Source organism: Syngnathus acus, chromosome 19 (assembly GCF_901709675.1).
Source record: "Syngnathus acus chromosome 19, fSynAcu1.2, whole genome shotgun sequence".
NCBI lineage: Eukaryota > Metazoa > Chordata > Actinopteri > Syngnathiformes > Syngnathidae > Syngnathus > Syngnathus acus.
In genome coordinates this window covers 7,033,735-7,049,174 of record NC_051103.1, presented here as the reverse complement: position 1 = coordinate 7,049,174, position 15,440 = coordinate 7,033,735, and the positions used below count along the sequence as shown (strand labels likewise).

Here is a 15,440-nt window from a genome sequence, read left to right as displayed (position 1 = left end):
CTCACTTACTTCAGTCCTACTTCAAATAAATTATTCTAAAAAGTCCATCTGCACTTAATTTTGACCCACTTTTATTTCGCTTTTCCTCCTGAATCTGTATCATTCCACCAATAGTGGACGCACTTGCTTTCATCAGCATTTTTACGAAACGAAGAAGAAGAAGACGTAAACATCAACACGGAAGTGGAAGCGCGACCATCACACAAATTGGTTCTATATTTATTTATTATTCCAACAGTGTGATCGTCAGAATTATTATGCTGTGTCTGCACCAAAGGAGTGTTATATGAATTTAAATAGATTCAAGGTAATCACACATCTTTATTGACCTAACTAGCATGTAGCCATTAGCCACAAGTTAACTTTAGCACGGGTTTGAGAATAATTCAGCAACGATCTAATGCAGAAAACTCACCATTGTGACACTGATTGCAATCTTATTTTTGTACTTGTAGTGAGTGATGGAGGGCTCCAAGACATCGAGCACGACGATGCAGGTTAGCTTTGTTTGTCAGCGGTGCTGCCAACCTCTCAAGCTGGACACGTCCTTCAATGTACTGGACCGGGTCACCATCCACGAACTGATTGGTATGGATTATTAAACACAAATATGCAAAGCATCGGTTCCCATGTTTTAAGTAACAAAAACAAATCATGCATGTGCCACTGTTTATTCCAATGTGATGCTTCTGCATGACTCATTTTAGCTCCACTGGTGACTGTAACCCCAAGCAAACATGCGGAATGTGGTGACGGAGACACAACAGAGGTAAATGCACCTTTAACTGTACTCTCCCGTAATCTTTACAATGAATTCAAATGCATTTCAGGAGACCTTTGCAGAAAATAAGCAAGATGGCGTGTCAAGGAAATACATCCCCCCAGCACGGTGAGCGTTTTAGTTTAAAATAACATTTTTAAATTTGATATAGCTTGGGTTCAATGAGTATGTAGCGAAATGTATATTTACATATAGACTTCTAATTTGCACTGCCGGCCTCGTCAGCAGGATGATGTCGACAGAGAGCGCCAACAGCTTCACGCTGATCGGAGACACTTCAGATGGAGGCACCATGGAAAACCTAAGCCGCAGACTCAAGGTGACCCCCCTGCAAGACAACCAAATGAAAAGACGATGTGTGCTGATTTTCATGATGGTATTTGTGGCGGCAGGTGACGAGCGACCTGTTTGACATCATGTCCGGTCAGACGGATGTGGACCACCCGCTTTGCGAGGAATGCACAGACACGCTTTTGGACCACCTGGACACGCAGCTCAACATCACCGAGAATGAATGTCAGAATTACAAGTGAGTGATGATGACCCGAGGCCTCGCCAAAATTGGACACCTTCTGAACTTTTGCGCGGTGCGTTCAGGCAGTGCCTGGAGCTCCTGTCGCAGCTGCCAGTGGAGGATGAGGAGACGCTGCTGGGCGAGCTGGAGCATCTGAAGGAGGAAGAAGCAGCGCTCGTGCAGCAGCTGGAGGCCGTGGAGGAGCAACGCGCAGCCGTGGCCCAGGAGCTGACGCAGAGCCGGGGACAGGCCCAGCAGTTGGAGACGGAGGAGCTGCAGTCAGTAGCCATTTTAATCAGCATTTGTCCTCAGAGATGTTTTTCAAGTTAAGGTGTACTTTGTGTGTCAGGTACCAGAAAGAGTACAGCGAGTTCAAACGTCAGCAGCTGGAGCTGGACGACGAGCTGAAGAGCGTCGACAACCAGATGCGTTACTGCCAGATCCAACTGGATCGGCTCAAGAAGACAAACGTCTTCAACGCCACTTTTCACATCTGGTGGGTCCATCGTATGAGATGTCGCATTCACGACACATGTTAACGTTTGAATGGTTTCGTCCCGTCCAGGCACAGCGGCCAGTTCGGCACCATCAACAACTTTCGTCTGGGTCGACTTCCCAGCGTGCCGGTGGAGTGGAACGAGATCAATGCGGCCTGGGGGCAGACAGTGCTGCTGCTGCACGCGCTGGCCAACAAGATGGGGCTGCGCTTTCAGAGGTCAGGCTCAACTAATAATAATAATGCAAATCCAAAAAGTAGCCATTACTATTATTTCTTACTGACAGCAAATTGATCGGCGCATTTTAAATTCCATTTTAGCCATCTGTTTTCTCTCTACTCAGGTATCGCCTGGTGCCCTATGGAAATCATTCCTACTTGGAGTCCCTTACAGACAAATCAAAGGTAATGGACAACGTAAAATATATCTCCCGGTTGACGCTCTTAACTGTTTTGTTTTTTCTCCCCAGGAACTTCCGTTGTACTGTTCGGGGGGCCTGAGGTTTTTCTGGGACAATAAGTTTGACCACGCGATGGTGGCCTTCCTGGACTGCGTGCAGCAGTTCAAAGACGAGGTGGAAAAAGGCGACACTGGCTTCTGTCTTCCATACAGGTTAGTTAATCATAGCTGCCATATAATCAACTAAAAACTATCACTCACTAAAGCGGTGGCATGTCAACTGTTTGGGCTAATTGCGGCACGACGTCTGTTAGAATGAAGACAAACGATACTTCAGGAACTTTGTACTTACGCAATCTGTGTGTGTGTGTGACAGGATGGACGTGGAGAAGGGCAAGATTGAGGACACGGGCGGCAGCGGCGGCTCGTACTCCATCAAGACTCAATTCAACTCGGAGGAGCAGTGGACCAAGGCGCTCAAGTTCATGCTCACCAACCTCAAGTGGGGGTTGGCCTGGGTCACCTCGCAGTTCTACAACAGATAAATTAAGAAACGCCACGGAGGCGACACATGCTGATGGAACAGTGTTGGAGAAGGCCTACCTTGTGCTTTTGCCCGAGATGTTCTTTCCCCAGATTTGAATGTCAAACTTTCTTAAAGCTGTACCACTACTTTCATTCTTTCACTTATTATGGTCACAAAATTCCAGGAATTTAAGTTGACACTTTTCATGGAACTTAACAGGAATTTGTGGGAGTAAATGTGACTCAAATTTGAATGGAGAAAACTGAAAGTTGGTTCATTAATAAGGAACTTAAATTTAGAAAGGGTATTATTCACAAAACTTGGTTTCAAGGAGCTATGCTGAAAGTTAGGCTTTAGTGTTTTGTCGCCCTCTTGTGGCAACTAACTGGGGTGGTTTACTGGCAGATTGTTGCGGTTTGTTCCTACTAGTTAATATTTGACGAGTGCTTTTTGGTATTTTTTTTTATGCTTCAAGTATGAGTTCAAAAATATGGAGCAATTAAAGTACTGTAATGCCATTGCATGTGGGCAAGGAGACACAATTATGAACACAATTCTACTTTCATCCAAATTTCCCGTTGATGACCATAACTTCTAACCTCCCATGGAAATGTACTGTAAATCTTCCAACCCTTTGTAACATTTTGTACAGGTAGAACAGTTTGGTTGGTGTCATTAAAGCAGGGCTTGCCCAAAAAAAAAATTAAACCCGCATCATGCTCCTAAATTACACATAATTAAACATCTTCATGTTTTAGGTTGTCTGAAAACTGAAAGGATTTTACAAATTGTAGAGCTCATACTTTTGACTTACCATATTCTTTGGAAAAAGCTGCAAGAAAATACACTATTAAAATGATAAAAATCACAGAAATGATTCTGCATCCTTTGTGGTGAATCCTCAAAATTATACCCAAATTGTGGTAAGCAAATATTTCTTTTAATGGTTACATACTATATTTCCACATTCACTCAAAGACTCCTCAAAAGCATTATTTGAAGCTATTTTATTGTTTTCCCCCCAAAAAAGGGGGGAAAAAAACAACAATTTCCTTCAAAAGAACTTGAAATTGAGATGGACGGTTAAAATAAGAGCAGGGGAAGGACTGCAAATGGGGAGGATCTTTCTTGTCCTGAGGAAAAGCTGCTTTACAGAACTTAACTGGGGAAACAAATAACTCGGTGGGAAATTTAGCCAATGACCCTTGATAACATTTCTTTTATTGTGATATTAAATCCCTTTTTTTCAGCATTAAGGCATCTGCAGTGCTCATCACAGCAAGGCGGCCTATAAACTACAGTGAACAAATGGACCGCCAATATACAGTAGTTTGTTCTGTGGCGATGGGGACTGTCTGCTTTTTCTTACGTGTGAAGGCGGGTAAACGACGACGACATATGCAAAGACGCTGATATGTTCTCAAGGCTGTTTAACAGGAGAGGGAAGGGGGGAAAGCGGACGGACGGGCAAGGGACGCGTTTAGGTGAAAGTAAGACCGGCCTCGTTGTACACCTTGAACACCTTCTCGATGGCGTTGACGTAGGCGGCCGTCCGCAGGTCCAGGCCGAGGTTGTACTTGCTGGCCGTGCGCATGATTTGCTGAAAATCAGGAGCCATATCAGGAAATACATTCAAATGGAAAAGAAGCTAGACTGCGCCGAAATAAAGATGAATTATTCTGCATTAAGTTCAACACAACTGAACTGCACTCATCAAATGTTAGTGTGCTGGTTGGAACATTAGAGATTCTTGTCATACCACTAGAGGGAGCCCCCGTAGCACGAATGATACACAACATACAAAATCACTGCTGTGCATCAAGCACAAGATGACGTCATAGCTGGGCAATGGAAAAACATGCATCTGGAATTAGGATTATTATTTTTCTTTCTGAATCAGACTTTGAGATAAAGATTTTTTTGAAATTTCAATGAATGTAACGTTTTCTGTCAGTATGTGGTGTATGATGGCTTACCCTGGCGGATCTCTCCATGGTGTAGGCCAAGCCGGAGTGAACGATGTCCTTCTCGGAGGCACCCTGGAATCCAAACCAGTCAAACTGAATGAAACTGCCATTTGTGTACGCGACCAAAGTGATGCGCTACCAAAAAGCAAAGTGCGCTTCTGACACGTCAGATCTACTCACAGCAACTCTGGCCTGGAAGTCGGCGGTGGGCACGATGGGGATGGGTCCGCCCTGCTTGCCAAATTTCCTCTCCAGACTCTCCTGCACGGACACTGGAGGACGCAAAGCATTTTATTCGGCGCAGTCAGAAAAGAGGATTGCATTCGTTTGCATCTTGTACTTACTGAGCAGGTGGTAGTTGGAGTCCCGCTCGTATTTGAAGGTCAGACGTCCGTAGCTAACGTGGTTGAGATTCTTCAGCCACTCGAAATAGGACACAGTCACACCGCCGGCGTTCAGGTACATGTCCTGCGGGAGGCGGGACCGTCAAAGTCTTCTTTCACATCATTGAAGATTTTGTTTTTCTATCACTTACAGGGATGACCATGACTTTGTTAGCCAGGAAAACTTTATCGGCTTCAGGGGTGGTGGGACCGTTGGCGCCCTCGGCGATAATCTGGACAAAGAACACGATGTTTGCAATCATCATAATTTAGAATCCTGAGAAAAAAGTCACATCAAATTTACTAAAACAAAAAAAAATTATTTATTACAACAACACACGTCACAAAGGCAGGCAATCTCTTTCAAAAGCTCTTTTCTCCTACCTTGGCCTTAATCTTGGGGGCATTGTGGCGCTTCAGCTGCTTCTCACCGGCGGCCGGGATCAAGATGTGGCAGTCGGCTTCCAGAATGTTCTCCTCGTAGGGTTTGGCGCCCGGGAAGCCCACGATGGTGCCGTGTTGCTGTCGGGCAGATCCACCAAAACAAAAATGTTGACGCGGAGGTCAGGTTGTCGTGGCGACAAGAAAACAAGACAGGCCGCACCAGTTTGTAGTCCTCCAGCTGCTTGGGGTCGATGCCTTCCGGGTTGTAGATGGCGCCGTCGATCTCGCCGATGCCCACGCACTTGGCGCCGTACCTGTGCAGGTACCTCATGGAGTGCAGACCCACGTTGCCAAAGCCCTGAAAAACACGCACACCACAACTTAATTAAGACATTAATTTAGACATAAATGGAACACGACACCTGTAGCCTCCATCATTAGTAATAATGATTTAAAAAAAAAAAAAAAGAAACGGTGGCACAAATGTAAGGATGATGATTACAAGCGAAAGCGGCAAAGCTTAATTCTCAGCCGGCTAAACCTCCAGGAAGAAGTCATTTGCGCCCGCCGCAATCCCCACACAAAACACTTTCAGAGGGATTAAGCTTTTGATCCGCGAAGCTGCTGTACTTGCTGGCTCTCATCTTCATCTTGAGTGCATCATCTGACTGGCTGGCCTGATATGCCAGACCTGCTTCCTCCTCCATCCAAATCAAATCAATTTACAGTAAAAGGATCGTGATTGCGGCGCCTGTCTAAAGCCTTCGTCCTCATCATCATCGCATGCGGTCACCTGGATGATGAAGGTCTTGTCCTTGAAGCCGGGCGTCAGTCCCAGCATGCTCATGTAGGAGGCCTCATTGATGAAGTTCTCGATGCCGTGGAAGACTCCGCGGCCGGTGGCTGAGATGCGGCCGTGGATGCCGCCCTGGCTGATGGGCTTGCCAGTCACGCAGGCGTGGGCGTTGATGTCCTGTCATAGCAACAGAAAGAAAAAGTCATGCTTTCAAACTGGATTCAAAAAAGCTTACCAATGATTTGCAACTCTTAATTTTAAAGCCTAACCCTCATCCGAAGCCTAACTTTGTTGCCTTTATGATGCTGTACCTAATGTAGTGTCCAACTTGGGCTTATCAAAAATCCAAAAGTGCCGTTAACGTTGCCTCATTAATCCATCATCGACAAACAAGTGGGCCTTTCTCTCTGAAGACTTCTTGCTTGCTTTCATGAGAGAGTAAAGGAATGTTTGCTCTGGCGCGAAGGGAGAGGCACAGGAAGCTGGTGGTTCAGAGTGACTCACTTCTTCCACTTTGCTTCATGTTTAGCTGCCCCTCTCCCCCCCCAAAAAAAGGAAAAAAAGAGCCGTCGTCCTGAAAGCAGGCCTGAGCCCGAAGCGGCTTGGCAACTAACCGTGTGCGCGATGGTGTTGGCGTAGGTGTCGGCGATCCAGGACATTTCTCGCTCGCCTGTGCTCATGTCGGGAGCCGGGACGTCGATGCCGGGTCCTGGTGGGGACACGGAGATTCGGGCACTTCAAATTAGGCTGGACAACCTTTTTCGCAAATACCGGGTGGAATATTCAAAACACACGCATCAGCTTTCAAAGTTCAAACCTCGGCTAATGGTAAAAATGTTCCAGAACAAGGTCCAAAAAAACTTTGGGCGGGGTTGCAAGACAAATAATGAAGGGGGGAGGGGTGGGATGTGCGTGCTGAGTTTTGTAGTCTGCTATTTATGATTTGCTCCATTTGGGGGAACTCGGCAAACGAGACATGACGGCAACTCCAAAACAGTCACGCTCACCGATAAAGCCCTTCTTGGCCAGCTCGATGGTGAATCTCCTGGTGATCTTCTCCAGCTCGTTGTCCTGCCGAGCCAAAAGGCAAATATTGACATGATCAAACCATGCAATAATACAAGTTGAGGTACGCAAGGGCAGGATGTCTCATGAGGCGTCGCTTCCTCATATGACTCATATTTTCTTTTTTGTTGAAGTCGTCCTTTGGTTCCAAATGATATGCTATGTGGTGAAATATGACTCACAGAGTAATTCCTGGGGTTGATCTTGACTCCAGCTTTGGCCCCTCCGAACGGCACATCTGGCAAAGGAAAACAGCTTGGTTGGCTCAAGTCTTGGCTCACTTACAATGCTTCCAAAAAGTAACTCAAGACATTGCTGAAACGTACCCACAACGGCACATTTGTACGTCATCAAGGAGGCCAGAGCTTTCACCTCATCCACAGACACCTCGGTGCTGTAACGGATACCTAAAAAAACACACCCAAAAAACAAACGGCATGTTACTATGGCGACCAATACAAAACCACCAAACATGCCCCAGGAGAAATGACAAAAGTCATTTGAGTAAAGTGTTTGTCTCAGCTAAACGCTTCACCCTGCATAGCTCAGATAAAAAAAAAAAAAAAGCACATCTTGAAAAGCTTATTGCAGCCCATTTCGCCACATCAGTTACAGGTCAAAAGACGCCATCAATGAGCATCCAGAAGAGCCAATCACGGCTCAGTCAGTTTTACGGCGGCTGTAAAACACTCGTACTGCTCATCCAGCACATGTGGGGGGTTGTCTCGAGCAGACATGAGCGGCAGTCCTTCTTGCCGACAGCACTTTCCACATGATTCACAAACAAAATTAAATCGAGGGAGAGGAAAAAAACTCAAAACAAGGCATAATCATGCCTTTCAAAAAAATCAGCTGAGCCACCACGAGCCAGGGAGGACAATCCAAAGCTTGTGATCAAATTATAAAATGTGAAGACAAGCCGCGGGGAAACCACCAAGACCCCCTACACCCCCGCTGCGACTGTGATGTTATCCTAGCAACCGCGGCAGAAAATCAAAGTACTTTGTACTACACAAGTTGATATTTGACGACAAGGAATGTTTTTATTTTTATAAACTGTTGCAAAATGACAGGAATTTTACATTTTTGTTAGAAGTTTAATCATGCCAAATTGAAATATAGTTAGGATGAAATGAAAGCAAGTTTTGAGCTCTTTATGTAATGACCAAAGATGCCATTAGATGGCACTAAAGCCTTGGATAATAGGAAAGTAGTCATTGGTGTCAAGCAATCAATATTTTTAAGGGGTGTGCGTCAACTGCAACGGGTCACCAATGGCGCGGGTTCACTGCAGTCCGGTGTAACTAGTGGACTCACATGCGTCAATGGCGCCCTTGAAAAAGGGGCGTGGCCAAAAACACTTCTTTGAACTCTAGGGTGCAAAAGGGTCTTTGTGACACATTAATCATTGAACCCACTCAGCGTTCTTGCTGACTCCAGAGAGGATTCAAATCGCCGTCAGTGACATCATCGCCTTAAGCCGGCTTTAGGGAGAAACCAGCTGAGCAAGGAAGAAACACGGCTGCCCCAGAATAGTTCCTGCATCCAGCAGGTGCGGGAGTGTTAACAGCAACAACGGCCACCATGCTGGCATGCGTCTTCTTACTACGACGCCCACAGCCAAATGGGAATGCCGGGGAAAACAACCAAAGTCCCTCCCTCCTGAAGTGCGTAGACACTCCCAGGCGCTTTCGCCATACATCACATCCCGCCCACTCTCATGTCAAACTACCCAGAATTCATTGCACATGCACCTTCATTGATGAGGTCTTGAACTTAACAGTGTCAAAGGCACGACATCATGCAAACAGTTTCAAAGACACAAGAGCAGGCAGTGATGTCCAAAGTCGGCTTGGAAGCCATTTTGTGGCCCTGCAGATTGATTTGAGTTTTGCCATAATAAGCATGAGTTGATCTGTAAATATAAAGTTCAGAAATGAGTATGATGGCAGAAAAGCACTACTTTTAGTCTCTTCAACTCAATTCCGAGTTGATTCAATGGCAAAGGGATCCCTCTAGAGAAGGGCAAACAATACTTTGATCGCTTTAGCACTAAACAAGGGAATATCTCCTCATTTGGGTGTCTGAAGTCAATATCTCAACTGTATTCAATGACATTGGTTGGAGTATTTGAAGTTAAGACCTGTGTTTTTCAGCAAATTATGGAGGATAGATAATTTGCAGGAATATGTGGAGTTGAAACACCTGTAAAACAAAGCCTCTTATCTGTCAAAATATGAATTTGGAAGTTTTAGTGGAATTAGAGGCCAAGTGGTTTAACTATAACCAGATGTGAGCTACTAGCTTACAGAAGTTTTAGCAGGTGAGCGAAAATATGATTAAAATGTGAGTTTTAGTTGAAAGTGCCACGTCATTATTTGTAGGATAAAAGAAAAAGAGAGCGGTTGCTGGGTGACTAGCTCGAAAACCGCTAACTAATGCTAACGGAATGCTAGGCTAACCCGCTAGCTGTCACCGGGGGTTCCTCCAGCGCTCACCTCCCTTGCAGGGCGTCCGGTGCTGGCTGTGCTGGGCGCGGTATCCCTCCACCACCTCCCACTCGCCGTTGTCTCGCTTGATGGGAAAGGACACACTGAGGACGTGGTTGCAGGGCTTAATGATGCGCAGGATGCCTCGCACGCGGTGCCGCTTCTGCTCGGGGGTCTCGCGGGTGCGCAGGTCCTCCACCAGCTTGTCCTCCACGATGGCGGCGCCGCGGTCGAAGAAGCCCTCCACCATGCGGAAGAAGTTGGGGTCGTCCGCCTGATTTTCGCTCGCCGCGTCGGCGTAGCGGCGAACACGCAGTAGGGAAGCGGACGCCGGAAGAGCGGAGTCCACGCAGCCCGAGGCCAGCGCGCTGCCCGCCGAGCGGCTCAACAGCTCTCCGAAGTAGCGATACATGGCCGCGGCGAGAGTCGAGGAAAGGCGACGAGGACGACCCGAGGACGACCCGAGGACGGGATGTGTGGTCCTGTGGACGACAGCGGCGGAGGCAAGAGAGAGACAGAGAGACCAAGAAGGCTCCTCACCGTGTCTGGACCTCCGAGCGAGTGAAAAGGGACATACTGGGCGTGTTTACTTTAAAAGGCAGCCGAAGGCCAGCTGAGGAGGGCTCCGAGGGGCGCACGCGGAAGCAGCGGTGGGAGGAGGATCCAGACAGACGTGCGCGCTCCCGCTTGCACCGCAGTTGACCGTGCGCGTTCCCGACTGTATGGCACAAATGAAACTGCATTCTTTTTGGTGTTTCTACGTTATAACTTGATTGTTTTATCTGCATTTTTCACATACATTTATTTGCATAGTATCCATGCAAATATTATAAAATATATGGGATCATGGCAGGCTAAGAAATGTGTGCATGCGAGCCAGTGTGTGAGAGGTCAACAGGTCACCGGTGCTTTGAGTGATGGGTGGGGGGCTTGGAAGGGTTTGAGACAGCTGGGAGAAGTCGGGAAGTGGGCAGCGAGGGTCTTTCGGGGAGAGAAGGGAGGGACGGAGTGGATGTGGGGGAGTGTGAGTAGCTGTTCTCTGATGACCTGCTCAACTCAGCTATCACTCACAAGGCATTGTGGGTAAGACCCCTTCCCCAGCCAGTCCCAATCCCTAGGCAAGTCGCCAAGTTCACTTCATCACTCTGTATGCTTGCATTGCCTTCCATGACAGCCGCAACTTTTCATTTTCCCTCAGAAAACAACCACATGAGAGAGCAAAGCTAGACAGAGTTTAGTGTATCCATCGATTGGTCAAGAGAAAATCGGCCCAACTGGAAAATGGAAAAACCTAATTGATCTGAAGTAGATGTGACTGCTCCTCCAGTCTCAGTGGCTTTTTGTAAGAGCTTGTCAATGGCGTGTTCCTTCACACATATGTGCTGCTTGACCTAATACGGCACGCAGCGATAGGAGGAAAATTGCTCACTGAAATCGTATGTGACGGACTGGACTTAAACCCGTGGACTCTGCACGGAAGATAAGCACTCACCGTTGGGGCGAACAAACAAAGACAGTCAATCTGTGCAAAAACTGCACTGTATGTTTGAGTCAAAATGGTTTGCCATGGAAATGGAGATTTGCTGGAACAGCCCCATATTAACTGGGCACTTTATATCCAAAACATAAAACAGAAAAATAAGGCTGCAAAAATGTTATGTCATTTAAGCTAACACCATAAATGTCCACTTTACAAAACAAAAAGAAACTATTGTCATATCTGTCCTTTATTTTAAATCATAAAGGGATAATAAAGATAATCTCCATGGCCCCCCCATTTACTATCAGCATGTCAAAGACTGCAACAGCGGCCGTGTCATTGGCTGAGAGCCCGACAACACCCACCACAATAGGGGGGGAGGTTGTTGTGAGTGGTCACATGCTGCTTTGACGTGAAACAGCAGGAGAGGGTGGAAACGGCCGCTTCCTACCACCTTGACATGCAGACTAAAAAAAAAAGCGGCAGCTCTCGGTACACTGACAGAATGCAGCCTACACACAGACGCCGACGGGGGCGACTGGGCCCTGGACAACTGCTAGGGTCACCTTGAAATCTGCTTACAAGCTGATTTTTTTTTTAACTCTGGTGGAAACTATTCTGCTGTTTAATATATTGAAACTCAAAGAATCATGTGTCCATAATATTTGGATTAGTTTTATTATTTTTCAATGGCCAAAATATATTTTTCCAAACTAAATATTGTATATTACTGCAACACTGCATGGAAAATATCATTGTTACAAGATTGTAATATATTCAAATAATATATATTATGCGCCTTCCTTTTTATTATGACTACAAAAGCATTGCATCTCCATGGCAACCCCTTTTAAAGGGATCATTAAATGGTAAAAAGTCAACATGTTGCCTAGCAACTGGTCAGAAAAAATAAGTTATTCTATTAGATGGCTGAAGATACACAACTGACCGGTGGATCCACTTTTCTCGGTGGCGCTAATATAAAATAAATGACTTGTCTCAATATAGTAGGAGGCATCGCTTTACAATACATTTTACCTTTTACTGACAACAAATGTCCACTAGAGGGCGCCAGTGTTTTCCATACTACACTGTTTCATTAGTGTGAGGCTCTGCATGCAAAGCCACAAGTCACAGCCACTTGATGCAGAAACAAAATGTAGAAGTAATATTTATTTGAATACTTTTGAATAAGGGTGCTTAGCATGTTTGTCTCGCAAGTCAGATATTTTGGGTTCGAGTCCAGGCTGCTTGCATGGCTTTTCTACAGATACTCTACTCCCAAATAAAATTAAAAAAACTTGCATAAGGTTAAGTGTTAGTTAGTCCAAGAAAATATTTTAATTAAAAAATGACTACAATTCATCTGCACTTTATTCTGAGAATGTCTTCTCGAAAGTCAGTTGAACTGAAACTGTGTGTGTGTATGTCTTCACGTGAGAGGGCCCAGAGGTAAAAAGTTGAATCAGTTCCCACGAGAACTCTCCTACCGCGCGTCTTCATTCAGGAAGTTGCGGTTTCGCCTCGCGTCTGCTCACATCTCCCCATCGACACACGTTGCACATTATACACGCGTGTGTGTGCATAGCCAATGTCAGACGCCTTTGCTGTCACGCCACGTGTCAAGTGACCCAGAAGGAAACCCCAAAGGAAGTAAAGGGAGAGGTCAAGAAGGAGTCAAACGGGTCGCTTTCGTCACCCTCGCTCACTGCGGCCAGATAATCGACGACCACAATCAAAAGCATCAACAATCAGTCTCAAGTGTCAGACAGACATGCCTACAAAATGTCAGGTTTGAAACGCATGCATGAAAATTGTAATGATTGCAAACCGAGAAAGACCATTTGAAAGGCTGGATCAGTTCTTCGGCTGCTGTGATCATTGGTCCACAGAGAGCTGCAGGAACGGCTCCTCCACGTCGCTGTCGCACAAATAAATAAATAAATAAATAAATAAATTGTCATATTGCCTCAATGTCCCAAACATAAATTTGTGCCAATACCTTAGCACGTAGGTGACGCAGAGGACCATAAGATGCTGCGGGGCTCCGGTTCTAGACTTGGACGCCCGGACCCTCGGTACCACGGCGCTGTGGCTCTCCACCCACACATACCCGCCGCCCTTCACTAGAATCCTGTAGCGGCCGCTGACTGACTGACTCTTTGAGCACACTGCAAAAAAAAAAAAACATTTCAAAAACAACATGGGATAACGATCACGCGCTGCTTCACCTTTATGACTTACAGTCGACGTGATATTTGGTCAAACGGATTGTGTCCAGCGTGTGACAAAGCTCATATATGGAGCGGCCCACCAGCTCGTGAGACGGGTACCCTAAAATTGACAACACGCTTCACACGTACGCACACCATTAGATCAAGCTGAATCAAATGTTGTCGAGTGTTTGCGCTCACCTGTGGTCGCACTGTGTGAACCTCATGTCCATGCTGTGCTGGCTGCTGAAGGTGCGAGCGCAGAGGAGCGTGTGAGACACGGGCAGAGGACGACAGGTGAGCAGAAGGCAGGAGGCCGGGAAGGGGCCGGCGCAAGCCATCGCTCGGCCCTGGCACTGCAACACCTACCATCGCGAAAGAAAGAAAAGCCCCCAAAATGACAAAAGGAAAAAATGGCACTGAAAAACGAACAAAAATATGATGAAGAGTAAAAAAAAAAGAATAATAAAATGCTTGAAATGTAATTTAAAGTACAAAAGCAACAATGATTTTTTTTTTTTTTATTAATAAAAGCAAAATGTGTTTCAAAACAAAAGTGTGAAAATAATCATTTGTGCACAACCTTCCACGTGGCCGACTTGATGTTGGTGCTCCGTCCTCGGAGGCTTAGGGTGCTTTTAATCCTCACCACAAAGTCACGCTTTGCGTCGCTCCAAAACTCCTCTTAAAGAAGCAAACAAATTCATTTAATAACGAATCAATTGTTCTAACCTCAAACATACACGCAAATGTTCACAAACCTGCAGATAGGCGGAGATTACTTTTGATTTCTTTGTGGTCATACGGGTGAGTAAACTCAAAAATGTTGTGTCCCATCAGTTCAGTCTAAAGGGGAGCGGGGGGGGGTCACAAAAATCTTTAATAGACATTTTCACCTTTGTGTCTGTGTGTACTAATTTTAAATATTTTTATTTCGGGCACAAAATAAGAAAAAAAGAAGAAAAGTAATTATGAATACAAACAAAAGACAATAATAAAATGAAATTATACAAATGCAGTTTATCAATATTAATAAATATAATATAAAATAAATAATAAATATGTCTGATCCAAAGGGCAAACTGGACGAGTGGAGGGCACTGAATGCCTGTGTACCTGTGTGAGTCCCAGGTAGCAACCGACGTTGTCGGACAGGAACATCATGTCCCCCTCGAGGGACAGCACCATCACAAATCCCTCCAGGATGGTTAGGTAGATGCCAGTCTCCTCTGCAGCCTCCGTCGTGCCCTTCAAATCCAAAAACGGTGACACGTACAAGTCGTCTGTGGATCGCGACAGATGATATCAGTCTTTGTGAGTAACACAGAAAGACCAAGTTGGAAAAAAAAACTAAATTCAAACTTGTATTGAGAGCATATCACCTTGTAGCAGCGTTTTGAGTCGAATGTAGCAAAGCGCCAGACGGATGATGGACGGTTTATCCAGGTGATCTCTGATGGACGCTCGCAACGGCAGCAGGCGGCACAAATCGCCAAACACGTCCGACTCCACTCGCCGCCTCCGCCTGGCTGCCTCGCGACTAATCGCCCTGCCAAAAAGAAAGAAACGTCTAAAAAGTCTACACACCCCTAAAAAAATATATATTGGGGAGAAAATAAATGACTAATTTACAAATGCTAAATTTAGTTCATTATTTTTGTTACGTTTATCAATTTTGTAAATTCATCATTACAAGCAATGCCAAATAATGCAATTTAAAAAAAAAAAGATCCAATAAATAAAAGTCAATTTACCTTCTCCTCTCCTTGTCAGCTCTCATCACGTTCCCGCTGTCAGTCAGTCAGTCAGTCAGTCAGTCAGTCAATTAGAACGCAACGACTGAACTGCAGTTCAAAGGTCATGCAGAGGAGAGAGCGCATCCCCCTCCCCTTCGCTCTGTTCCCCTCCCCTCTCTACGCAACAGAACCTGCCTCACATGCTTGAAA

General features: G+C 45.7%; 3 protein-coding genes across 6 annotated transcripts; 1 reads left to right on the top strand and 2 right to left on the bottom strand.

Moving 5' to 3' along the window:
- The first annotated feature begins 126 nt into the window (after nt 1-126).
- becn1 (beclin 1, autophagy related) lies at nt 127-3,444 on the top strand. 3 transcript variants are annotated; one of them, XM_037278897.1, is made up of 12 exons: nt 127-210; nt 456-588; nt 708-769; nt 831-889; nt 1,007-1,100; nt 1,174-1,310; nt 1,379-1,573; nt 1,645-1,791; nt 1,861-2,010; nt 2,136-2,196; nt 2,262-2,404; nt 2,568-3,444. In XM_037278897.1, the coding sequence occupies exons 2-12, from the start codon at nt 462-464 to the stop codon at nt 2,734-2,736; spliced, it is 1,344 nt and encodes a 447-aa protein (XP_037134792.1). In that variant the 5' UTR covers nt 127-210; nt 456-461; the 3' UTR covers nt 2,737-3,444. The 3 variants fall into 3 exon arrangements, with proteins under 3 accessions (XP_037134792.1, XP_037134793.1, XP_037134791.1); XM_037278898.1 differs by having other exon boundaries at nt 152-307; nt 1,010-1,100; XM_037278896.1 differs by having other exon boundaries at nt 152-307.
- A 263-nt stretch (nt 3,445-3,707) lies between these two features.
- glud1b (glutamate dehydrogenase 1b) lies at nt 3,708-10,458 on the bottom strand. Its single transcript, XM_037278850.1, has 13 exons — nt 9,811-10,458; nt 7,639-7,719; nt 7,495-7,550; nt 7,255-7,318; nt 6,862-6,956; nt 6,245-6,424; nt 5,672-5,809; nt 5,452-5,589; nt 5,220-5,300; nt 5,029-5,152; nt 4,865-4,956; nt 4,694-4,756; nt 3,708-4,317 (listed from the first exon to the last, which is right to left on the bottom strand). The coding sequence occupies exons 1-13, from the start codon at nt 10,211-10,213 to the stop codon at nt 4,198-4,200; spliced, it is 1,635 nt and encodes a 544-aa protein (XP_037134745.1). The 5' UTR covers nt 10,214-10,458; the 3' UTR covers nt 3,708-4,197.
- Nucleotides 10,459-11,940: 1,482 nt separating this feature from the next.
- On the bottom strand, nt 11,941-15,358 carry LOC119138671 (endothelial PAS domain-containing protein 1-like). Of its 2 annotated transcripts, XM_037278972.1 has the most exons (9): nt 15,249-15,358; nt 14,877-15,043; nt 14,611-14,777; nt 14,256-14,340; nt 14,078-14,178; nt 13,696-13,859; nt 13,526-13,632; nt 13,284-13,452; nt 11,941-13,202 (listed from the first exon to the last, which is right to left on the bottom strand). In XM_037278972.1, the coding sequence occupies exons 1-9, from the start codon at nt 15,272-15,274 to the stop codon at nt 13,160-13,162; spliced, it is 1,029 nt and encodes a 342-aa protein (XP_037134867.1). In that variant the 5' UTR covers nt 15,275-15,358; the 3' UTR covers nt 11,941-13,159. The 2 variants fall into 2 exon arrangements, 1 of the variants encoding a protein (XP_037134867.1); XR_005101177.1 differs by lacking the exon at nt 13,526-13,632.
- Between the last annotated feature and the right edge of the window lie 82 nt (nt 15,359-15,440).